At 47.6% G+C, this 26,670-nt stretch overlaps 1 protein-coding gene across 1 annotated transcript in view; it reads right to left on the minus strand.

Annotated features, from left to right (window-relative positions):
- Positions 1 to 9,936: 9,936 nt before the first annotated feature.
- The window catches only part of CLIC6 (chloride intracellular channel 6), a 46,308-nt gene continuing 29,574 nt past the window's right edge, over positions 9,937 to 26,670 (minus strand). Inside the window, exons 2-6 of the mRNA XM_060098771.1 lie at positions 17,848 to 17,957; positions 16,921 to 17,046; positions 16,213 to 16,319; positions 15,472 to 15,653; positions 9,937 to 10,098 (exon numbers count right to left, since the gene is read on the minus strand). Of these exons, the coding sequence (XP_059954754.1) occupies positions 9,937 to 10,098; positions 15,472 to 15,653; positions 16,213 to 16,319; positions 16,921 to 17,046; positions 17,848 to 17,957 (687 nt within the window). The remainder of the gene's footprint in view (positions 10,099 to 15,471; positions 15,654 to 16,212; positions 16,320 to 16,920; positions 17,047 to 17,847; positions 17,958 to 26,670) is intronic.

Consider the following 26,670-nt stretch of genomic DNA (forward strand, 5'->3'; position numbering starts at 1 on the left):
GCCTCAGTCTTACAACTGGAAGGAACCAAGCTCTGCCATCAGCCAGTGAGCTTAGACGTGGACCCTGAGCCTTAGAGGAGAATCACAGCCCCAGCTGACACCTTGATTTCGGCCTGTGAGACCCTGAGCCAAGAACCCAGCTATGCTATGCCTGGACCCCTGACCTATGGAACCAGTGAAATGATAAATGTATGTTGTGTTAAGCCCCTAAGATTGTGCAAATTTGTTAGGCAGCAGAGAAGAGTAATACAGCTGGCCCTCCACATCTGTGGGTTCAGTCCATGGTGGGTTGAATCCACAGATGCAGGACCTTCAGATACGGAGGGCCAACTCTACAACGCCATTTTATATAAGGAACTTGAGCATCCAGGATTTTGGTATCTGTGGAGGTCCTGGAACCAATCCTCACCACGGATACCAAGGGATGACTGTACATCATCCCAGGAACTGCAGAGAGAATGTGTGTCCATGTTCTCTCCATCATTTCTCCATATCCATGTTTCCCATTCCCACTTTTCCCTGTCAAGGTGAATGTTCAAAGTCAGGGCTTATTTTATATGAGGGCAAAGCAGACTGCTGCCTGATGGGGGCGGGGTGAAGACTGGGGCAGGCTCCTAAGATCTCTACGCCTGGCTGTTTGGGTTACTGAAGGCCTGGTTGACCATGTAGAACGTGTTCTGAGAAAAGGTAGCTTCTTAGACCCATAGTGGGGGATTAATCTATCCTTCACATTACAGGAGCATATGACTAGATATTGCTAATTCAGTCAGACTGCATTGCTATCCTAAATTTGGGGAGTGGTTCCATCAGAAAGCAAAACATCCACCAAAAATCCCTAAAGCAAATAGCTAAACAGATCTGAACTTGAAGCGCAGACCTGGGTCAAGGGCAGTAGGCAGCATAATGCTGGTGTGTGCCAGGGGGCCTGTTCCCAAAGCATTAAGACTGGCACTTCATTGCCTCACTGCCTCAGTGTTCACAACTTAATATCTGGGAAGGACATGGAAGATGATATCATCCAATCCCTGCATTTGACAGACAAGGAAACGGAGGCCCTGGGAGGTTAAATGTCTTTCCCAAAGCTCTCCATCCAGACACAGCAGGGGCAGGACCAAAACTCAGGGCTTTCAACAATTTCCCATTTTGTCACCCTTCCTCTAGCAAAAAATGACCCCAGTGTTGCCTGTTGGTTAAATCGCCAACTCTCTCAAACAGACCCGGCTCAGTCTGCACCTGGCTGTCTTTGCTCGGCTGGAAACGTGACACCAACTCTCCTGACGAGCCGACTTGCCTCTCTCCTTAGCTGTGCCATCAGCTTGAGTCACTTATAGCTAAGCAATGACAAAGTGACTCAGCCATTCTGAGATCCAAACCTCACCTGGGAGATAAGTTTCCTGCGGCTGCAGTCACAAAGGGGATGGCTTAAAAGAACAGACAGAAACTTACTCTCTTGCTGTTCTGGAGGCCAGAAGTCTGAAGCCAAGGGGTCGGCAGAACCAAGCTTCCTCTGAAGGTTCTAGGGGAGATCGCTCCTTGCCTCTTCTAGCTTCTGGTGGTTGCCGGCAATCCTTGGCATCTCTTGGCTTGTTGCTGCAGTCTCTTCCTCCATGTTCACATGGCCTCTTTCCTCTCTGTATGACTCTGCATCTCCTCATCTTATAAAAACATTAGTCACACTGGATTTAGGGCCCTTCCTAATCCAATATGACCTCATCTTAATTTAACCAATTACATCTGCAGAGAACCTATTTCCAAGGTCACATTCTGAGACCCCAAGTGGACCAGAGTTTGGAGGGGGTCACTATTCAACCACTGGTTGACTAGTACACTGGTTTTATATGGCTGGCTCAGCCAACTGCCCTGAGAGTAGAAGTAATGGGTATGGGCAACCCCTCCATCACTCTTCCCCCTCTCCCACCCCCACCAGGACTGTGTAACCCAGGACCCAGAAATTAGAGAGTTAATGCTGGAAATAGCTTCAGAGAGCATCTAGCCAGTGGCTGTTAATCCCAGCTGCACAAGAGAATCTCCTGGGGAGATTTTAAAAACACCAATGTCCAAGCCCAAACCCAGAGACTGTGATTCAAGCTGATCTAAGGTGTGCCTTGGGCATTGGTAGCTATTAAGGCTACTCAGATGATTCTGATACACAGTCAAGGTTGAAACCCACCAATCTAGCCCACCCCTTGGTTTTCAGATGAAAGACGAGGCAAACAAACCTTTAGCCAATATTCCACCCACTCCTCCATTTATTGCCACCTCTAAGCCTGTAAGCTGCCGATTCTCTGACTGCAATGTCTCACCCCCTCTGGATGGTACAAGGCCCCAGAGTTGACAGAACCCAGTAAGCCAGTAAGGCCCCTCCTGGACCATGAGGAAAGATGGCGGCCACCTCACTGCTGTCACAGTGTCCTCCTCAACTTCTGACACACACCCATGACCTGTGGAACCATCTACTTGTTACAGGCTTGGTAAAGTGCTACCCAAATGCGCTTGGTCACGCTATTACATCGTTTGTATTCACCTCAGCTACAGAGTACAAGTGTGCACTTTGGCCACTCACCCGTTTGGTTTCCATTATACCAAATGTTCTGGAGCATCCTTCTGGCTGCTGTTCTATTTTGTCATTATCACCACACAGTCTTTAAAAGCAAGACACATATTTTTTACTTCTTTTTAATTTTTGTGTATTCTAGTATCATACTCAATACAACAAATTCTTCTTTCCCTTGCCTGAGCTGGAAAAAATGCCAAAATATGCACCAAAATGGCCTGCCCAACACCTGAACCACCACCAAATAACCCTAAGATGTTCTTTCAAACAATATTCTCTTTTGGGACCAGTGAGCTGCAAAAAAATAAAATAAAATAAAAGTTGAACAATTATGATGGAGGCAGGACACATCCTGCTACTCGGTCTCCCTTAGAATTCCAGGTGCCTCCCGAGTCCATTTCCCCTTCCTCTTGGCTCCAATCTTGGGAGAACCCAAGATCATGAAGAAATGGAACCCCATGAATAAGCTTCTCATCCTTGTTCCAGATTTAAAAACCAAGAGGCAAAGAACCTTGTTAGAATAACCTGTGTGTTTCTTATACTTTTTTGAGTGCAGTCCACACTGTTGGAAAATCATGTGCAAGTGTTTCAGACACTCCTACACACCTTTCAAATACTTTGGCACATGATATGACCAGCAAGGGCCAGGTCGGATGACACTGCCCAGGGCTCATGGGCAGCTCTGGGCCTCTGGCCTCCCCCCAAGTCACAAACCTCAGCACTGGGCAGCTTGTAGCTGCAGCTAAACTCAGTTTTTGTGTCAATTTCATGGGCTTCCCGAAAGGTCCGTGGGCATAAGAATGTACTTACATACCTGTGGTGTATGTTACAGCCCTCGCCCACCCCTTTTTCCCTTGAGTCTCTTTCCAGGAACCTCCAAGTCTCCATCTTCTGCTTTTTGTGGGTTGTGAGCAGCCACCTTCTGGTTAGATGAAAGGCGGCCAGGTTCCTTCACTAAGGAACACACTCAAGACATCAGCCCACTCGGATGCCAGAAAGAGCCAGCAAAGAGGTGGGCTTTGGTGACAAACGAAGCTGAGCTCTGTGGCATAATAATACACTCACAAACGAGCCACAAGACATTCATTACTTTCTTCTTCTCCGGCAGCAAAATAGCTGAGGCCCAATTTGGACAGCAGTCTGAGGACTGTGGACTGGGCATAAAGATCAGATGTCCAGACTGCCCGGCTGTTTTTTAATACAGTCCTACAGGGAAATCAAATGGACGGATTTGTCCATTGCTTGGCCATTGATTCAGGAGCGATCCAGTAGTCTGTCGTCCAGCGGTAACCCCAGGGCTCCCACCGGCAGCGGGAACCTCATTCCCCATCCTCCCCTCGGGGGCCAGTGAGGGGCCGGGAAGACGTCTGGGGATGCGGCCACAGGATGGAGGCAGGAGAGTGCATCCTCCTACCAGCCACGCAACCACCCGTTCAGGTGTCCGCACACCTTCCTCCAGGCCCGGGGCCATGAGGACAAGTCTGCTGGGCAAGTGAGCTGGCTCCAGGAGCCCAGGCTTGCGAGGTGAGGAGTGGGACCCTCCACCACTGTAGGCCTCTCAGGATCCTGGGACTTGGCCCTTCCTTAAGATCCTCGTGCACCTCTGAGCCATCGGAGCATTGGGCTCATGCGCTGGGAAGGGAGGAGGCCAAGGAAGGACCCCAGGGCTCCTTTCAGCCTCTGAAGTCTACAAGGCAGGACGCGCCTCCACCCGCATCTGTTTTCACCAACAGGAAATGGGTGAGGGGCCATCAAGACGGAGTTGTGCCTGAGGTAGGGTAACAGGGAGCTTCCAGCCCTTGAAGACATTCCAAGGCAAGGCAGAAAGCCACAGGACGGAGCGGGAGCCCCTCCATGACAGCCTTCGATACACCAGAACACACAGCCTGTCGTGGGTGTGGACCTCCTGCAAGCCGGCTGAGACCAGCAGGATCCTTCTATGCTTTGCTTCTCTGGCCCAGAAAAACCACCCTTTGACCCGTGGTCCACCCTAGGCTGACACCGAGAAGGCTGGACCGGGTTTGGATGAAGGTCTGAGGCTGAATCTTCCTCAGGCCAGGGTGGTTAACCCAACAGGTTCCCGTCGGAAGCCCCATTCCGGGGAAAATGGGAGGAAGCGCCCCCTAGTGGTGAGAGGAGCATCCTGCCCAGGTGGGCTTTGGGCTCTGGCTTGCAGCCCGCTCCCCTGGGTGTACCTGCCTTTCCACTTCTCAGGGCCTCCAGTAAATGCCATGCGGCTGAAAACTGTCTCCCAGCCAAATGGGAGGGGTCCCAGTAGAGCCAACCGTCCACTGTGGAGCCCACCCAGTTCACAGGGGCCTGAGAGAGGACTGGCCCAGCCCTGGCCGGCCCACAGGGACTAACCGAAGGGGAGAGCTGGGCAGTCAGCCAGCACCATCCCCCAGGTGGTGCTTCACTGTAGGGAACCAGGAGGTCAGGGTGTAACTGTTTTCCTCCTCTGTAAGAAAGGTTCAAGGTCCTGTAAACTTGTCATCTCGTGCTCTGTCCATTTTGACACAACCCATATAAGAGCAAAAAATACCACTTGTATGCAGCCAGCTGCCTGGCAGTTTTCACAGAGAGCTAAACACACCAATTTCTATGTGACTGTGAGATATTGTTCCCATTTTACAGTTGAGAAGAGCGAGGCTCAGAGAGTCAATGATCATTCAGATGTGTCAGAGGTACTGAGGGCCAGTTTAGGATCCTATGTGTCTTCTTGTTTGTTTTTTGTTTTTTCTTTTTTAACATCACCACTGCTTCAAAGTGCCTTATGGGGACGAGGCTAGAAACATGTTTAACTTGTTAGCACTTAATGTCAGAGAAAAGCAATCAAGCAAAAACCCTTCATGCTATTTCAACACCCCCTTTCACCTGAGTAAGGATGGTTCCCCTCTTTCTGGAGTGATTCACCTGGAGCCTGAGGGGATCTGAAAGATTGACCGGCTTCCCCGGGTTCTAGTAGGTGTTAGTTAAGTGTGTAGCAGTAGTAGAAGGTCTGGCTTTCAGGAAGGGGCCTGACTCAGATTCACAGTAGCCACCTGGAGAGATGGCTTTGCAGGGAACAGAGCTCGGCAGGTCAGCTGAGCTGTGGGTGATCCCCTGGGCAGTCACGGATGGCCACTGTCCTAGTCCACTCACCCAGGGGTACGTCAGGGAGCCCCTTACCAAAGGGAAGTGAGGAAAAGATGGAAGTGCGTGTGTCATCAAGAAAAGTGGCCTTGCTTCAAGAGGGTTGTTGGGATGGCTGCCAGGTCCAGGGGCCATGGGAGAGAGGCGGGGCCACATGGGCAGTGGTCTCTGACAGGGCAGAGATGAAAGGCAGATGCTCTAAGGTCCACTGTCAACCCAGTACCAGGCCTTACTCCCTAAATAGATGTTTCCATCCCCAAATCTGTAACTCCCTGATTCTGAACACAGTTTCCCCTGGACTGTGGCCTGACACAAAAATGGCAGCTCAGACCTTCTCCCTAAGTGACCTGTTCAAGGCAAGGGAGACATGGCTGGAACCCTCTGCAGTGGGAGGGTGACTTTGCCCGAGCACAGGCCGTATGGCCGGCAGCCGCCCCTCTGGTTCCCTGAGCCCACGGGCAGGGGGCAGGGACCCCGGGAAGGCCCACCACCTGCAGAGGCCCCAGCGAATCACGGGGATACACCACACGCAACTGGTCTTCTGACACCCCAAAGTGCCCTCACATGTTAAAGCTCAAATCAAACATGTGAAGGGAAACTGGTCATATGGAAAAATTCAGAATTGTAACATAAACAAACATCCCTTAATTGATCCATTTTATGTATCCAGGGTTTTGTGAGTCATATGTTCTTAGAATGATACACATCTTGGTTCTCTAAACTGTAAAAGAAAGATTGGGTTTTTCTTATTTAAAAAAAGCTATTCTTTAATTTTTTTTCCAAATCCTAACTATGAACCACTGGAAGTTGTGGGGGAGACATGGACGGAATATTGCTAAGAGTGTGTTTCTGGTCAGTGATTGAAGGAGGGGTGGAAGGAAGCCCAGATCTCGCCTTGCAGGTCGTGTGTATGTGCGTGTGTGTGTACATATGTAGGTACATGAGTGTATGCCAATGTGTGAGTGTGTGTGTGCGTGTACTGCATGAGTGTGTTTGTGTGTGTGAATGTGGATGAGTTTGTGTATATGTGTGTGAATGTATATCAACACGTTTGGACATGTGTGAAAGTGCTGTGACCGTGTGGTCAGTGTGTGTATATGTGAATGTGTGTCTCTGTGACTGTGAGTGTATGAGAGTATGTGTGTATGTATGTGAGTGCATGTATGCAGTATGTGCATGTGTGTCCGTCTGTCCGTCTGGACAGGAGGGCTTGGGCATACATTGAATTCCTGGGGATGGTCCCGTAGATCACAGGAGACCTTCTGAGAACTCTGGTCTCTGAAACTTCTTTCCTGAGCTACATTCTATCGTTCCATCCCTTCTCGCTGGACCGTGTCCAGAAAGTACAACTTCATGACACATATTCTCTTTCAGCCTACATTTGGAGATTCTATGTTCAGAAGTAAAGCTAATTTTTTCTGAATTGTCCAGCCTCTTGGGCAACTAAAAGCAAGAACGGAATCCCCTCAGCCTGAGAACCTTCCCACGATCAGCCTCAAAGGAGTGCTGCATTCACAACTTGTATTTGCATTCTGCACGGTATGCTTGGAAGAACAAATGCATGTCGTTTGAAAAACACCCACACCTAATAGATTTTAAGCCAGCTGAACAGCCCTGGAATATTTCCCACCTTCCCACATATGAATAGCTTTTTAGAGGCCTCTGAAGGGGGTGTGCAGGGCAGGGCCCCCAGGAGGGGAAGGCTGCCAGGAACCAGCCGATTTCCTACAAATACACTTAAAAATGGAACAGTCCGCAGGGCCTCTATTTCAGCCACCTGGACAAGGACAGGTTACACGTGCTTTTTCAGACCTCTTTAAGGGTCCATTAGAATGTCTTTGTGGGTCACAATTCAAATACAGATAATCTCGAATTCAACTACTGATAATCTCTGGTCCAAAGTTGCTCTTGCTGTTTTAAAGGAAGCTCATTCCCATTCATTTTATTTCTTTAAATCTCAGTGGGGTCCCCCTTCTAAAGTTCCTGTAAGTATTAACTCTATCCCATCCTACTTTTTTAAAAGAGAATTATAGTATAGGACTATCCCTAGGATGATGCGGATCAGGGTCATTTTAGTGATGTGTGTCCTGGGGCAAATCATATCCTGTGACTTACTACACAACCTTTTCCCATCAGGCAAGGGATCAGGTGAAACGATACAAACACACACACACACACACACACATACACACACACAATATCTCACTGGAGAATGCAAAGTAAAAAAAAGAAAAATCAAAGATATTGGTTCCATGTAAACATTTTTATAATTCATTTAATTTTTAAGGCATCACGGAGTTTATGTAGATTACTTTAACCTCTAAAAATACAAAGTTTGCACTAGTAACATCAGGTAGTCAATTCATGTACTAAGTTTAACTGTAACACGGTAAAACTCATCTTAAAAATCTGACTCCTAAACAGATGTGAAACAGGAATCATGGCGGCACATGCTAGACACAACCTCCAAAAATACATGGCTAACAAAGCAAGTGGAGGGCTGGGGTCGGCCGCCTCCAGTAAAACCGTAGCATCCAGCAAGAGGGGAGAGAAAGTGGCCACCATCTCAAGGACTTTGTTTCTCTCACTAGACATCTTTCACTAAATCCCAGAACGGTTACTGTTAATGCATTTTCCTCTCTTCCAAATGAATCACCCGGTGAGCAGGCGTATGTATTTTTTTTCTAACGAGCATTTAACATCAACCACATGCCGTCACCAACTGGACAAGCAGGTCTTCTGGAAGGTGTGTACAAATGTCAAAGGGACACAGCCTGGCAGATAACACTCAAACCCAGTGAATCTTGATGAATATGGAAACAGCCTCCCATTCTGTCCTCCAAGGCTTGATTAGGAGCCGGGCCCCAGCCCACAGGGAGCTGCGCCTGAGGGGCTGACTCACGGATGGGGCACGGGAAGTCACAGATGAACCAGAAGCTCTTTTGACTCAGTAGTTTCCACTTCCTCCCCAGCATGACTATTTGTCAGAACTGCCCAAGAGGAGTCACCATGAATCTAATCTCTCTGGATTTTCCTTGCTTGACCTCGAAATGACACTAGAGAGAGCAGAGAAGCAACAAGATCCGGGCTAGCCCTACACGGCATCATGGCCGAAGAGGCGCAGTGTTATGTCTTGGAGAGAGCGGCCATCAGAAGGGATCAAGGTGTGCTTGGTCCCCATTTCAACACAGGGCAGGGAGATTCTGCAACACACAGCTGATGTCAAGAGTCCTCCTGAAGGCGTGGTTTCTGTGAGAGGGGGTGAGCAAGAAAAGGACCCCGAAAGGGAGCTGGAAAAGGACACAGACAGGCACCCTCCTCCATCCCCTCCCTGGAACCAGGAGCAGTGGCATCACAGAGGCAGGAACAAGGCAGGTGGGGACCCTCCATGGCTTCCGGTCCCTGCTTGTCCCTGCAAGTCCCTGTGGGTCTGTGACCCTACAGTTCTCCATCCCTGTGAAACTTGGCCACAAGCGCCCTCTTGAGCTCTGCATTGCTGAATCTGTTGTTTTAGGTCCTCTATGGCTGACCATCAAGGCATTACCAAGGGGTCCCCTCACCAGTCCTTGAAAATAAACTAACACAATACCATGGAGGCATGAAATTATGTGCGGTGTGAATGTGTGTGAGAAAGAGAGAGTCTGAGGATTTGGAAGATGTTCACCAATAAGTTATCGGTAGTTACCTAAGTGTAGTGAAAGTGTAGGTGATTTTTTTCTTTCTTCTTTATACCCTCTGACATTGTTTTAAAATATTAAAATAAGCGTGTAATTTGTAATTACAAAACCAGAGTTTTTGTTCTGAAAAATATTAAACTACTATTTTAGAACAGAAAAAAAAATAGGCTATGCATGATTAAAAACTATCAGAGACAGATACAATTTTTTAAATAAAGGTGGAATTGAACCAAACCTTATTTGCTTTGAAACTTAAACTGCAAAACACATGCCCTAAATATTGTGGATTACAGATATTTAGGGCATGTGTTGCAGGTCCCAGAATGTTAAAGACATAAATGAATATAAATTGGATAATTGGTGTGTATAACAACAGATACTGGTATTATTCAGATACACGAGTTGACAAATTACAAGACTATGTATCATTTGGTGTTGTGTGGATCACGCTATGGCCTGTGCACTGTTAAAATATGGGCATTATTTTGCAAAGGATGGTTACTGGGAGAGAAACACACACTCTTTTCATAGTCTAGCTCATACGACTGAGATGAGACAGAAAACACCCTGACTTCACTTCATTCTTTTTGCAACATCTGAATATGCATGTTCTATCTCCTGGTTGGCTGGACACGTGTTTGTGAACTCATCCCTAGCATACGCATTGTTCAAGTATCTCCAGATGCCAGTCATTTCAGAAGGAAATTCAAAATCTCTGTACCTCTTGGCCACGATCTGAAAATGAAGAGGAAATAGTCAGAAAGGGACAACCCACTAACATAGGCAGTTAGATCAGACAATCCATTCTTTTGAGGCATGTAATATATTCTCCTTCTCAAGTTGCCATGTCATCCTATAGCCGTTCGGGCTGCTCTGAGTTGCATTTTGAGTTTGCACGGGGCATACTGAGCGTGGGACTCAAAACAGAGGCTCTACAGAACCATGCCCATCAATTTATCACAGACGATCCTTGTGACCCACTGGCATGAATTTGCTCCATACTCCAGTGGATTTCTCTTTGTGTTTCTGGCAGTTTTCTCTCCCTGTGTTCTGCTGCTGTGTTATTTTGTGCCTGAGGTTCATGTTGGATCTTCAGTTTAGATTGTGCCAGGATCACTGTGAAGTGCCCTCTCTTTTTCCTATTTGCTGAGCCTCACCTCCTGAAATCCCAAATACCTGTGTATGTTACTCCTGTGGATTTCTATCATTCTGCCCCTGACAGGATCATTTCACTGTGGGTCTACCACGTGCAGAGGATAGATTCATGAACCAAAAAATCCTTATTCTCATCCTCGTGGAAATAGTGGATGTACGGACAGGGTAGCTGAGAATGAACATCAGGACAACACAATGATGGGAGATGTTTCCTCTGGCTGGAAGGGTACCGTTGGGGAATTCATCACAAAGGAGGGTATATACTGTTGGAGATAGTATGAGTTTCCTGGAGTTGCCTTAACAAAGCACTACAAGCTTGGGTGGCTTGGAACAACAGAAATGTATTCTCTCACAGTCCTGGAGGCCAGGAGTCCAAGATCAAGGTGTCAGGAGAGCCGGGCTCCCTCTGAAGGCTCTGGGGAAGGACCTGTTCCAGGTTCCTCCCCCAGCTTCTGGTTTGTGGGGGCACAGCTCCCGTCTTCACATGGCGTTTTCCCCGTGCTGGTGTGTCTGTGTCCAAATTCCCCTTTATAAGGGCACCAGTCATGTTGGCTTAGGGGTCCACCCTACTCACCCTAACTAATAACATCTGCAAATAACACCTTATTTCCAAATAAGGTCACGTTCTGGGGTACTGGGAGTTAAGACTTGAACATATAAATTTTGGGGGACATGATTCATCCCATAACAAGGACCCAGGGCTGCAACAGCCCATTCTGCTTTGTTCCTTTCCATTGTATTGGCTCCTGGGACATGGGGATGGCGTGAGCATGGAATGTATCACCAATTAGAAGATCTTCGGGACTTATTTCTCAGATGTTGGAGGCCAGGAGCTATTGATGCAGTAAAACAAGACCACAGAACTTTCAGAGAGGCTCCTAAATTAACATCTTTTGCTTGAATTCAAACTTACTGACGTTAATGTCAAGAATTCTGCTTTCCTTTTGTTTGCATTTGCCTGGCTTAGCTTTGCCCCTCTTTTTATTTTAGCATTTCTGAGAAAGTTTGTTATCTATATGCCTTTCATAGACGTAACCTTGTATTTGTATTATATCTTATGAATGTAATACTTTGTTTTCCAACTTTCTGTGAATATTTCTGTGTTCATGTGTGTGTGTGTGTGTGTTTCCCTTTCTGGTGGTTTAGAAGGTTTATGGTCTGTTTTAACTCTTCCAGTGGTTTCTTAAATAACTTTAAATAATAAGAATTCTTTATTTCTTGATTTATCAACTTTAGATGATCTCTACTTACTCCTGATAATGACAAATGAGGAAATTAGTATACCTACACTTCTTTTCTTTTCTGCTCCCTTATCCTCTTTCCAATGGTGTAAAACATCCAAGTTTACTATATTCTGTTTCTTTCCAGTAGCTATAATTCCCACTGCTGTTTAGGCTTAGTTCTGGTTTTAGATTTAAATAGGTTCTATATTTATCACCAATCCTTCTATACCACACACCTTCTCTGTTTCTGGATTCTTATTTTATTATCATTTTTTATTATTTCATCATATAGCAATTTTATTTTTAAAAATGGCCCAGGAGTGCTTATTTCATTGAGACCAGAAGTCTAGGTAAAAACAACAATTTACAAGGATATAAAATTCTTACATCATACATCCTTTCTTTTAACCCTTTAACTATTAAACCACTGTTTTCTGGGTTTTAATGTGGTCCTAGAGACATATGAGGCTAGTCTGAATTCCCTCCTTGTGTAGGTGGCTTTATCTTTATTATTACTATTATTATTATTATTACCATCATCACCATTATCATCATCATCATCTAGACACCCAAAGGGTTCTTTTTTATCCTCAAAGTTCAGTAATTTACCAAATATGTGATAGTGTGTTGATTATTCTGGGCAATATTTTTCTAATCATGACATGTTAAACTAAAGGTTCAGGTCATCCTTTAGTTCAAAATAATTTACCTTTGAGCCTTCTTTTTCTCTCTTTTTCCTTTCCTGTTCTCTTTTTTCTGATTATGGGGTCTCGCTAATTACCCTTTACCTCGTGCTTCTTCTCCTTTTGATTTGGGATCATTTTCTCAGGCCCATCCTCCGATGTCTGATGAATTTCTGCCATGTCTCTTTCCACTTCTTGCTACTTCTCATATCACTTTTGTTTCTGAAATTATTTTCTTTAAGGGTGTTTTTTAGTTCTACTAGCTTAATTCTCATCTTCCTTGTGGCATTATATTTTTTGGTATCTTGTGACTTGTCTTTGAGCGTTTTCACCAAAGGTTCTCTTTCATTTTTTTGAGGCCACAGAGAAATATCTGTCTGAAAAATTCTTTGGTTTACTGGAGGAATCTTTATCAGATACGTGTTTCTCATCTGCCTTTTCCTCTTTTGTTCTTTCTTTAACCTTTGCCCCTCCCTTTGGATCATCTCTATCCACATAGAAATTCCACTTGGATTCTTTCTGGTTATTAACCATCTTTAAATGGGCGGATCTAGTGGACCTACCATTTGTTTAAAAACAGTGTGACGGGCAAAGGGAGTGAGGCACGGCAGCAGGTGGACCAATATGGATTTTACCCTCAAACACCCACTTATCAAACACTGCTCTACACTCTGTCCCAGGGACACATTAGGGTTAGGGCTAGAGTCAGGGTCAAAGTCAAGGTGAGTGCATCCTCCACTCTGAGGCTCACAGATTCAGAGGCGGTCACCATGGCTACACGTGGAGCTCAGATAATTTACAGTCTCTCTTTTGACTCGTTCAGAGCTTGTTTCTTTTCTCCGCTCAGCAGTCACAAAGCAGAATGCCACTTGTCTTCTCTCCTCCCCTTCACCTCCCCTCCTTGTACCTTTGCATTAGAGGACAGTGGTGAACATACAGATGGTGCCTCTGAACAGTTTTGCCTTCACCTCTGCCTCCACAGAGATCTCAGCTCTGTAGGGATGGTCCCTGTCTCTCTCGTGGCCCAGTCCATGCCCTGTCCTCAAACAAAGAAGTCTGGGTTGGGCATTTCAGGGCTGTAATATTTACTTTTAGAGCCATCTGAACCTTGCTGAAGATCTAGAGAAGCATGCCTAGGCTCGGTGACCCTTCACACTGGCTGAAGTTTCTAAGTCTTTGAGTGGGTGATCCATCCTTTTCTAGTTTTATAAAAGGTGGAGATAATGCTTTAGTCCTTCATAATGTTTTTGCTGGGTTTCAGGAAGGGAATAAATAATAAATTGCTCTATTCTCTCATCTTTTACCATAAATTCCTTTACACTGATTCTCATTTCCTTTCAGAAGTGCTCCATCCTGGAAGATCAGTAAGCTGCTTGGTATTTTGAGTGCTAACTGGCTTTGAAGATTTTGCAGTTAGGTTTTATATGGGAGCCATGGACTGCTTTATTTTACTCTGAAGTTTACCCCCTCTACTGACATTTTAAACTATCTTTTTTTATAGGGGCTAAATAAGTGGCAATTGATGTGTGTGTGTGTGTGTGTGTGTGTATGTATGTATTTCTCTTGCCTTCCCTAACCTCCATGTGCTTCTGTCATGCCACACTGGTCATAGCAATGATTAGAATACATTCAGTAAAGGGACTAAGCCAAACACAACTACATCAATAACTTGATGGAAACTGGCTCCCAAATGTCCAATTTAGAATATCTCCAATGTAGCAGGTTTGAGGGGTTCAGATGCTTTCGCTAATTTTAAGTGTCAGAGGACTGGCAGAGGTACGGAAACGAACATTCACTTACAGGATCAACAGTGTCTTCAAGGCCGGAATTTCAAGTTGGTACCCTCTGAGCACAACAGGGAAGACAGAAGAAAGAAGAAAAATGTGGCAAGGACTGGGATGGAGTAGGGAAGGAAGAGAAAGGCAAGTGAATGACTTGCAGTAACCAGGGGTGGCTAGTAGCCCCCAGGACATCAATGCCACAGACTGTGTGAACCTAATTTGTAAATTTCTAAGTGCTAATTAAATGTGTTATTAGAACACAGGGTCCTTGGCTTGTATTTCCCTGTGTCTTCTCTCCCATCTCCTCTATGCTTATACCAAGGACCTAGCTCTGGAGCTGGTAGGATTTGAATAATAAAGATGCCCCAGAACAAGGGTTGAGTTTCTTCCTGGGGCATCTGAGGCTACTGAGGACCAAGGACATAGCAACAGTGATCATGATAATAAAAACTAACACCTGTACGTGATAGACAGGCTGGGGCACTTCTGAGAGCAGCCATAACTAAGGAGTCCAAGTGTGGGCTTGTCACAAGTCCAAGTCAACCACCTGGGAAGACAGGATGCCAAACCCGGCAGAGGTTCAGCCAAGGAGTTGTCAGCTGCTCCCCAGCTGTAGGGGGTTGGTGATAGGAACCAAACCTCTCTTGTCCCAAGACAGGGCTAGGCTTATCCTGCCCATCACCAACAATTGACTGAATTCACATTTTTTTTTCCAGGTTGGCTCAGGTTTTTTTGTTTTGTTTTGTTTGTTTATTTGTTTGTTTTGCTTTGGCCAATCGGCTTGCAGGATCTTAGTACCCCAACCAGGGACTGAACCTGGGCCACCACGGTGAGAGCACCAAGTCCTAACCACTGGACAGCCAGGGAATTCCCCAAGTTCACATTTTAATACTAGCAGATTCCACACACCCTCTCCAAGCCTGGAGCATGAAACACCAGGTATAATCAATGTGTTCCCTCAAGTGGCTTTCACATAGCTTTTCTTCAGGCTCTGGGGGTGAGACTCGAAAAGAGAAGCAGTGAAGATGGAGGGATGGGAGCCAAGGTCTCAGATGCTTCTTAAGAAGCTCTGAGGAACACCTGAGAATATTATCCACAGATCTGAAACTTGGGGCTTGCCTGCCTCACACAGAAACAAGCTAGATGTTTAAATTCAAGGGTCCGCATTTTAGATTGTTTCGAGGTCTGGCAAGAACACAAGTCAAAACAAAATGAAACAAAGCCCCATTCATGGATTCAGCACCTGAGGTACGAGGAAGGACAAACCTTAATAATGTGGAGCTTGGGTAAGAGGTTACAGTCGGCTAGCGTGAGCTCATCCCCATCCAGGAACTTCCTTCCAGAAACAGTAACTTCCTCGGTGCTGTAGGCATCTATTTCATCAGGCAGAGGACTATTTAGATAATTATCCAGCTTCTTCAGGGCCTTTAAGAGGTTCCTTTCGTAAACTAAAACACAAGGGGAAAAATGACTCACATGAGCCATGGGAGTTAGGGTCACCTCTCTCTAGATACCGAAGAAGGACTTTGTCCCTTCCTTCCCGAGACACGGCCAGTGAGCACTGGAGACTTGGGAAAGAGAGAGGTGGACTTACGAGATCGGAATAAAGGACTCCCTTCTCCCTGGAAAGTGATTCTGCCATCTACACAACACTGCTACTTCTAGAACTCATTCATTTATTCAAAAATCTTTATGGAAATCACATAAGGAAGTAAGCAGCCCTAGAAGCTTCATTCATACTGAGTCCCATGGTGCGGCAAGGAATCCCTGGTGGTGATTCTTTGCCCCTAAATATGTGGTTTTCTGGGCTCCCCACCTCTAGAAGAAGCACTCAATCTCTTGAAACCCACGTGTCAATGTCAGAGGTACTTTTTCCTCATTTCTACGTACAGGTCCCTCCCCACTGTGAAACGAGTCAGAATTCCCAAGATCTTATAAGAAGCCACACCAGAGGCGGAGCGGAGGTCCCAGTAGAAAGCAGAAAACAGGAAGATGGGAGGGACTCACTCTCGTTTGCATCCTTCTTGGTGTTTTTTATAAATGCTGAGAACTTGGCAAACACATCATTTCCAGCAGAGTTAGATTCAGCGTGTTGGGTCCCCAGCTTAGGGTACCTTGAAAAATTCAAACTGAGAGTATCACAGATCAGCCACGTTTGAGTTAGGAGAATATGACGTGAGGCAGGGGAGGAAGTGACTTTCTCTGAGTGGATATCAACATGAAAACTGCCCCTTGAATGTTTGCCTAATCTTTCCATCCTCAAAGTTGAGAGCAACGCCGTCCAGGGGAAAAGCACTGGACGGACTGTTCTCATCCTGGGATGCGGGGCCCCACCTGGCCTTACTGGTCTAGTTCCCTCCCTCCTGAAATAGAGGTAATGGACTAGAAGGTTCCCTTCCAGGTCCAGCCCGCTGTGATGCTGCGTACTAACACCCGCTCCTTACCTTCCAGCAGAAACGACCCACCCACGTGACATCAGCCTACTTCCTCCCCACTTCCTGCCGTCAACCCCTAATTGCCAAACCGCAGGTGCGGAGCAAAGAAATCCGAGCCACCTAAGTTCAGCGTTTCTAATCTCGCTGTGTTTTCTGTGGCACTGCACAGGTACAACTCGGGAAGTAGGTACCATGGCCAGAGGAAACCAACACACGGAATTGTCTGTGAACGGGGAGAAGTGACAAGTGAGCCGTGGACACGGGTTTCGATGAGGCCCACCTCGGGGGGGCCAGCTTCTCCTCCAGGAACTCCTCGATCTTATTCACGTCCGTCTTGACCTCACCGTCAAAAGTCATGAAAGGCGGGTTGGTGCCGGGAGCCAGGTTCTGCAGGTCCGCGGGTTTCCTGGGTGGGAGGCAAGGGCAGCATTGGAAGCGCCCGCGTCTGGATCATTTCAGGCTGAAGTGTGTCCTCCCCAGTTTAAGAGAAACCACCCTTGAGAACGTCAAAGGCGATTGTGGGTTTACAAACTGTCCTACTGGCGAGGAGAGTGTGGCCCTTTATCCGGAGACAGAGGTGAAACGTCAACTCTCCCCAGTGTTATCAGCCAGGAGGGGTGCTCGGACAGGCTTTTTTTTTCTTTTGGTATGCGGGCCTCTCACTGCTGTGGCCTCTCCCGTTGCGGGGCACAGGCTCCGGACGCGCAGGCTCAGCGGCCATGGCTCACGGACCCAGCCGCTCCGCGGCACGTGGGATCCTCCCGGACCGGGGCACGAACCCGTGTCCCCTGCATCGGCAGGCGGACTCTCAACCACTGCGCCACCAGGGAAGCCCCGGACAGGCTTTTGAGAGGTTCACAGCTGACTGGTAACTGGCCGAGCAGGCTCTTCATGGCGCACCCTCAACCACCACTCCTTCTGGATTACGTCTGATCCCGTTCTGTAATTACTGTGTGGCCCACACTACTCCCGCTTCCATCCAGGGTCCAGACCCAGGGTGGACGTGCCTGCGATATCACCCATGGGTCCTAGAAGTGTGTGTGTGTCTGTGTGTCTGTGTCGGTGTCCGTGTCTCTGTGTGCCTGCATATGTGTCTGTATGCCTGTGTGTGTCTGTATGTGTGACTGTCTCTGTGTGTGTGTCTCCATCTGTGCATGTGTATAGGGAATTAGGTAGTTATGTCAATACTGCAGAAACCCTGTCTTACCTTTTCAAGTCCACCGTTGTCACATTAAATATAACACCCTTTAGCCAGAGAATCATAAAGAGACGTTGACAAAATGGGCAATTTCCAATACTCTCACCATCGCAACCAGCCTACAAATGGAAAAAGCAATCCTCATCAGAGCCAGTCTCACAATTATAGATGCCAGACTCTGTGATGCATGCACACAAAATCATGATGAGTTTTCGTGAATGGTGATGATACTGTGAATAGCCTTCTGAGGCCCCCTCCACCAGCCTCCAAGTGGGAGCTGGGGAGACACCCATGCACTCACTGAGCATCTTCTGTTCTCCTTCCCACACCTCACCACTTCCTGCCACGCTGGGCCTCTGAGTAGCAGTACACAGAGGGAAAGAGTGGCGAGAGGGAACCCCCTTTGCTACTAAAGGCAAAAAAGAGAAACATGCTCTTTCCCTCCCTCCATCTCTCGATCCTCTTTAGAAGAAACACACCTCTCTTTCCAGGATGATCATGCGTAAAAACAGACCAGCAGGTTCTCCCACGGAGACACCATCCCCAGTATTCTCTACTATTTTCATCTCTAGAATGAAGGCTGGATTATACGAGTTCTTAGACCCCCGGACGCTGTAAAATTTGTAGGTCCCCTCATCCGTTGGGGAGCATTTGTACTTAGATGGTAGATTGTTGCACAGTTGACATTGAGGGTGGAAGGATAGGAAACAGTGCCTCCCTGATGACCCAAGCAGGTCACATCCACACACACATCCCCGAGACACAGGCACAGAAAAATACTGAACAGACATCCTCCTTCCTGTGGGCTCCTGGGAGAGGAGAAAGGCAGGCGTTGGAGAAGAGAGGGGAGCTGTGGGGCTTCTTCCTCCTGGGGGAGTTCCCACACTCTTCTTTCTCTTCCCATCTTTCTCCACCCCATGCGTCTCTGGCAAGGTTACAGTGATAACAAAATGCTGCCGGAAAGACCAGGAGACTCAGCCAGACTCCGATCACAGAAACACAGCCATATTTAATCCAGGAAGTCCATTTCTGCCACATGCAGTTCAAGGAAAGTTGAGAGGAAAGCAGTGAATCTATAACCTGAATAACAGAAGGACACAAGGCAGAAAGTGAGCTGTGGTTTGGGAATTGAAGAAAGGAAAATGATGCCTTAGAAAACTGGACAACTTAAAGAGAACTTCAGAGGTGGTTCTCTGGCATTAGGTTCCTAAGTCACCTGGAGAGGTTGTTAATAACAAGATGTCCCTATAAAAGAAGAGTATAAGAAACCCCAGACCCAATGTTAAAAAGACTTGATCAGCCTCTTCACAAAAGACAAAATCCAAATGGCCAATAAGCACATAAAAACACTCTTAGCGTCACTAGCCAGTAAGGCAATGCACATTACAACCACAAATAGATTCCACCACACACCTACCAAAATGTCTAAAGTGAAAAGATCAGACAATATCAAGTGTGGACAGGAATGCAGAGCAACTGAATTCCCATCCATTACCAGTAAGCGTGCAAATTGGTACAACTACTCTGGAAAACTGTTTGGCAATTATCTACCCAAGATAAATACGCATTTATGCTATGACACAGCTATTCCATTCCCAACAGAAATGAGTGCTTAGGGGCACAAAAAGCATTTATATGAATGTTCTTAGCAGCTTTAGTGTAATAACCGAAACCTAAAAACAACTCAGACACCATGAAGAATAGAATGAATAAATAAATGATAGTACATTCATATGGTAGGACACGAAACCACAGTGGAAAAAATTAGCTATTACTACAAGCCACAATGTAGATGAATCTCACATACATAATGTGGAGGGAAAGAAACCAGACTCAAAATAGTCCTGCATAATTCAAGGTAGGTGAAGTTCAAACACAGGCAAACTTCTCTATGTGATGGGAATCAGAAGAGAAGTTTCCTTTGGAAGCTAGGGATTGTCTGGAAAGGATGAAAAGGAGGCTTCTGGGTGGTGGCAACATTCTATAGCTTGAGCTGTGTGGTGGCTGCATGGTAGGTATACTGAATTGACTAAGTCTTAGTTAAGGTTTGTTTCCTTTACTGCATGTTTTATTTTAATACAAAAAAGAAGCAGAAATATTAATTTAAAAAATACAGAGTCGGATTCAGTGCATCTTGCATGGGGTCCAGGGATCTGAATTTTTAACAAGCTCCCCCAAGGTGATGTGATGCTCGTGGTCAGTGGCCTCAGCCCCACCTTGGACAAGAGGGAAGGCTGGTCCAGTGTTATGATGAATGCATAGGACAGAATGGTTCAAACCCCCCAGTTGGATGATCTGTTGATAAGAAGACTTGCAAGACCTCCTAGTTGATGAGTACAGCTGCATAAGTGTAAAGATAAAGGGTGAACTTAATACACCTGAAGAGGCACCAACAGATTCAGATTAGTGACTTCTGAGACCCCTAAGCTCTGGGTACTTGCTTCACCCCCTCTCTTCCCCCCTAGTAGAGGGAAGGGCTGAGAATTCCCCCAGCTGGAGTCTGAAGCTGCTGGAGCTTAAGGGGTGGGGGAGGTGCATAACTAGGACCCAACTATCCAAGTAGTCATAACAACTGCCCTGCAGGCGGCCCCGTGCCCACCTGGTCCCATAGCCTTATGGCCATTTTGAGGGCTGCCCCGTCTCCTCTTTGCTCTGTCCTGGAAAAAGAAACAGCGCAGAGCTGAGTTACATAAAACTCCCAGCGGCTTGGTGCTGGGGATCCCTCTTAAAACATGGTGCTTTCTTAACCACTGTAGGTTTGGGCAGAGTCATGCCAGAAAAGGGGGCCAAGGGGGGATGAAAGCACTGGGACACAAAGGCACATATTTTGGCCAGTCCTGACTTGTTCTGCAGCTTTTAAACCTCTTATTTTTATAGTAGTTACACTAAGCTCAGCAAAGTCTGAGATAAGTTCTTCAGAGTGGGGCAATTGTTTTTCTCCTCTGCCTTGTGTCTCTGACCTTGGAAATCCTGTAATAACTCATTCTGAAGGCAGCAAGATCCCCGCAGAGCCCAGGCGATCTTCACCGGGCTTCCTGATGAAACTCACCTTGACCAAGAAGAGCCCTGTGCCTGGAACAGCAGCATCTGGAGAATAATTACTCTGCCGCACCCTGTCTCTTTCATGGTCTCAAACTCAAGCCAGTGTTTTCCCTTGAAGTTGCTCTCACCTTTTCCTGAATCCTGGCAGCTCTTTCTTTAGGAGAAATAAAAAGGAGGTAGGAGCAATACATCTTTTAAAATATACCAATGGCCTGTGTCATCCACTCCATCAAAACTTAGCCTTCTTAACAGGCTCCTTCCCAGAACTGCAACTGGCACCTAACATGGGTGCCAGGAAGGTGGGACAACGGTCTGCACGGCCATAGCGCCCACAGCCCAGAAGATGGTGATAAAAGCCGTGATTGTACATTTCCCCCCGTGTGGCCTTCAAACAGAATTGTTGCAAGCCAGCGCAGCTGCTGGACTGAAGGCTGTTAGGCAGTTTGGAAGAATTAGCCAGCTGCCACGACTGCCCATAAAACAGGATTTACATATCCAGCGTTGCCTCATCTTAAATTGCTCTAAAATAAATGTTTTTTTTCTGTCTCAGCCTGTTGTACATGTGGGGGTTACGGGAACGTGGTGGAAGTGACTAGGACGCCTTGCTGCCTGATTGTATCACTTTAATGTGCTTCAGTGCTGGGTGTGCCAGCAAAAGTAAAGGCAAAGATACACCATCTCCACTGCCCATTATTGGACAACAATGGGAGAGTATCGCTCTGGTCACAGTCATCACCAGACAAGATGATGGGGTAAACACATAGACATTAGGGGCGAATAACCGACTCCGTTGCCATAATCGGGACGTTTTATCGTATGCAGTTTTATTTTCTGATGCTGATAATTCTCTCAGGCTAATTACACTCTGGGCTAAGATTTCTCAGCAGAGTTCTCAACCTACGGGGAAATTCTGTATGTATACATTTCTGATTAAAATCGAATTAGGCAGTTTAAGAGATCAGAGTGTCTTTTGTTTCCAGTGAAGACCCAGGCACTTGGATAACCCGGATTTGGAGGTCTGCCTTTCAAATGCAACTTTGTTGAGCGCCTACGACGATGACGGTCATTCTCAAAAGAAAAACATTGGTGCCTCTGACACGTTCTGAGAAAGTTCTGAGAAATTCTGTTCGCCACTGAGCCCAGCAGCGGCGTTCAAGTACGTTGGTAATTCTGCTGGGTCCCCCCTCACAGCCTGAGGTGTCAAGGTCCAAATGTCGCTACAGAGGTCAGCCGATCCTCTTCAGATCAGAGCCTCTCCCACCTACTCTTTGCATGCTTACTCCATTCAGAATCTATGGGGAGCATTTTTTTAAATTTCCTCTCAGTGCTTTTGGCTTCTGCCAAACGACCTTTCCAGGGCTGGTCTGTAGTTACATGGAAGGGGACCACCCACCACACCTTCCACTAAAATGACTCCCACTCACCACTCCCTTTGAGGGACCTGCCCACACCCCGCCAGACCTGACCAAGGGGTGATGACCCCCTCAAGATATTCCTGGTGGCTCCCTAGCACCCCTCCCTGACCTTCCCACCAGAACAGGTCATGCACCCACCACCTGATTCCCCACCTTCTTTCTGGTCCCTACCTTCTCTCTAGAAAATTCCATGAGGGCCTCAATGGTAAACACATTCTGAGAAGGAAGCATTTGTCCCTACTCTATGTAAATGTCATGAAAAAGCGATTTGGGGGGGTGGAGGGAAGATAAAGGAAGAGGCGATAAATTGGAAATATTCTAATTGGCCCCTTTCTGAGAACTGGCTTTCAACCAAGGAGGTAGGATGTCCATCCTGTGTGCGGGGGAGTGTTCCTGTCCCTGCAGAAAAGGAGGAGGGATCTGGGGGCAAACAGCTAATTTGGTTGGCTCCATCCCAGGGACCCAGAGAAAACTGGTGAGTAATGATGGGCTGTGTGTTTCCAATGTTCTGGAGGGACCTGAGGCTGAATAAAATCAGTAGCTGATCTGAGGAGGCCAGAGTCAGAAGACAGTTTGACGTGGGAGGCCAAGGGGAAGCCACCAGAATCAGTCCTCCCCCAGGAAGAACAATGTGGTCCAAAGGGCCTGCCAGAATGCTCCTCTGTTGGCAGCTGGTCCAGCTGAAGGCCGGACACAGCACAGCCAGAGAGAAACAGCTGCAGCCAACCAGGTGGGAGCCGACTCCGCCCTCCAAGCCCCACCTACACATTTCCCTGAATTCCTCCCGGGTCCTTTGCAGAAAGCAGACAGCCTCGCATGCTTTGGGGCCTGGTGATCGAACCTGCCCAGCACGGCCAAGCACAAAGATCCGGCCTCCAAGCTGGGCAGTCAGCCCTCCCGGTCCACAGATGCTGTCCGTGCACACGCCTCTTTACAGATGACGTCAGGGTTGCATGAGCACCTCTCGTGGAATGTGTGTGCTCTAAACTCAACCCCAGGAGGACGGGAGGGGGACCACCGTGAGCTCGGGGCACTGGAGTAGCTAGTGCTTGTAAAAAGAAATGTGGGTGCAGTGTCTGCACACGTACCCCCCAGCCTGCACCCACCATGTCTGCCTGCCATTTGGAGCAGGTCAGGACCAGGGAAACTGTCCCAACCCAGCGACAAGGCCTGTGGGACAGGTGGGGGACACTCCTCCTGGGTCTTTTCTTGCTTCCATGTGGAAGCAGGCAGAAGAGCCAGGATGTCCCTAACCCTCGACACGGGTCGAGTCCGGGACCCATCTTCCTTCATCCGGGCGGCTCCTGCCGGCCCTGGCGGAGTTCCTGGCACACAGTAAACACTCCAAGCATTACTAAGGGCCTGAATCCCGTTGCTCCCATGCCCCTGGAGCCTGGTACACTTCAGAAAGTGCCTCCCTGGGCCTCTCTCCTCTTTCTTTGCTGGGCCAGTGCCCATGAACTTTTCCCTTTCAGAAGCTCACAACTTCTCACTACTAAGAGATCACCCAAGGAGAGTGGCATCCAACTGGAGGGGAAAGAAGAGAAGGTGGGCAGGAGGGAGGGGGAGGGGAAGAGGCGGAGGGAGGGGACGGGAGGGGAGGGAGATGGAGATGGAGAAGGAGAGGAGAGGAGAGAGGGAGGGGGGGATGGTTGAGAGAGCCCAAAGGGCCCAAGTCATGGGCAGCAAAGTCTCCCCCAAGCCTTCTGGACTAGCGGTTTGACTTAAAATGCAGTATTTAAATCAGTCAGAGACTTCCTGATTTTGAATAATCTGCAAGTTGAAAAAAACGTATAATTCTTTCCATTTGCCAGACACATTGAAGTTTCCATTTTGAGCAACATGAGGTCTCTTGGAGACAACATGGTCCAGGGGAATGGGTATGGGGCCAGGGAGAGCCAGTGTGAACTTGGGCCCCACTACTTACTACTCGAGTGGCCTCAGGCAATTCATTTGTTCTTCCTGAGCCTCAGTTTCTCCATTTAGAAAATAGGGATAAAAATCCCTGTGCCTCGCAAGATCTCTGTGTGATACACTTGAGTCTCCTGGGCACCCAATAAAGGCAGCTATTCCATCATCATCATTACTCTTCCAAATCTGAGAGCCCCAGAACAGACAATTATGGAACTTAGGGGACTTTTTAACAAGGCTAGATTCGTGTGATTTTCATGCCAAACCATATAGGCCTTAAAGAAGCACTGATTTTTCCCCCCCAAACCTAACACCTCCTATATCTATTCCAAGTGAAAATTAACAACTGAAGTCTTTTTCTTAATTGCAAAAGCAAACAGATCTTTAGCCAGGAGGCAAATTAGCAGGGCCCTGGCCTGGCATTCGTGATTGGGAGTTACACAAACCTCTTGGGGAAAAGTCCCGAGGAAAGGGCGTCAGGAGAACTGGGTGCACCGGACCGATGGCAGGGTTGACAAGCCCAGGGAAACTGCTTACTTTTCAAGAAATGACACCCAAGGCCTCTGTCTTTTGTCTGTGATCACCTGGGGGAGAGTGGGTTCCGTGTAATGAGAGAAGAAAGCAACCACTCTTCCATCAGGACTTGGCATTCAACACGCTGGAATTGCAGATCCACGTGGAGAAAGGCTATGCTAACTAACCTGGAGGGGAAACAAGCCATCCCATCTCTTCCTTGTCCAATAAGAATGTTTTTGAAGAAAATGCCCTCCCAAATCAGCAATACTGAAGGTGATTTTTAAAAACTAACACCTCTTGAAGACCAACTCTGATTTCAAGTATCCTTCCAAACTATTTACGGACGTGATCAGATTCAATCCTCTCAAACTCCTGTAAGATGTCCTATTTCAACTTCCATTTTACAGATGAGGAAACTGAGGCACAGAGAGACTAATAAATAACCTGCCCCAAAACCCAAACAGGATTAGGTGAACAAAGATCACTCGAGTTCTTGTCAACTGGATCCAGTCAATGGTCCCAGCTTCTTTCCAGGTCCTCACGACGAAAACCAGATCTCTCACCCTTTTCCTCAACTTCACTCAGACCCCAGCACAGCCTTCCTCCTTTGAAATCCTTCTTGCCCGGGTCTCCGAGCCTCCCACCCAGATTCCTGAAGCAGCCTCCTGCCGGGTCTCTCTGCCTGGGCTTTCTAGCCCCTCCTGGATAAGATTAACCCAGATGCCACTGTCCTTAGCTCCTTCTGCTGGAATGCTGCTCAAGTGCAAATTCCAACTACGTTGCTATCAAGCAGTGTGACCAGGGCAGAGTACCTAACCTTCCAGCACAGCTCTTTGCTCATTTACAGCATAAGGTTAATTTTACCTGCCCCTCCACGTTGGGTGAGAATGAATTAGATGTTAAGCAGAAAACACACAGAACGATGCCTGACATGCGGAAGCATTCCGTTACACCCTCCCTCCCCCTCCCTCCCCCCACCTGCCTCCGCCTTCCCTTCCTTTCCGACTCCCTCCTCTGCCTTCCCCCCTCTCTCCCCCTCCCCCTCCCCTCCCCCCTCCACCAACTAATAGATGCCGGCCAGTCAAGCCAGTTAGTTACTCCCCTTAAATGCTGTCCTTACCTACCCCACGTCGCCTTCCTGAAATCCCCCTTGTCCACCTGCTACCACTTCACTCCTGCTCAGGTCAGGTCAGTGACTGTTTCCAGCTCTGTATCCATTTCTATGACTCTCTGGTCGTCGTTTCTTTTTGCTTTTTCTGAAGTTCACTGACAATCCAGTCGGCTCTGCCTGGTTTAGTACCAAACTGTTTCCTCATTATTTTCTGTTAGTTCCATCCCTTCAGGGAGGACCGCATCAGCCTCTGTAGAGCCGGTGATTAACTGTCTTCTCCCTGGCAGTGCCCGTGACACGTTCATTTTCCTCCAGCTCCCCTGGCAGCGTCACGGAGCATAGTCAGGCCCACGGAAGTCACTCCAGGAAAAGTCACCTTGTGGAGCCAATGGTCACTGTCCTCAAAAGTTCTAAGAAGCTCCTTGCCACGGGGAGTTCTTTTAAACACAGAGAAACCACACCCCTGAGGATGATCTCTGCAAGCCCAGCCTCATCAGCCCCATCCCCTCCCCAGCCTGCCTGTCCTGGGGCTGCTTTCTTCACCCACCCAAAAGGACAATCGCTGGGTGACCCGGTTTGCCTGCGACTGTGGTTCTTATAGTCGGAAATCCCTCATCCCCCCCCCCCCACCCCGGTAAGTCTCAGGCAAGGTGGAACGGCTGGTCACCCTACTGTCCACCCAGATAAGAGCTTTATTTTTTGTGAGGGTCAAAAACATTATTAACGGGGCTTCCCTGGTGGCGCAGTGGTTGGGAGTCCACCTGCCGATGCAGGGGACACGGGTTCGTGCCCCCGTCCGGGAAGATCCCACATGCCGCGGAGCGGCTGGGCCCGTGA

This window comes from Mesoplodon densirostris, chromosome 5 (assembly GCF_025265405.1).
Source record: "Mesoplodon densirostris isolate mMesDen1 chromosome 5, mMesDen1 primary haplotype, whole genome shotgun sequence".
NCBI classification, from domain to species: Eukaryota; Metazoa; Chordata; class Mammalia; order Artiodactyla; family Ziphiidae; genus Mesoplodon; species Mesoplodon densirostris.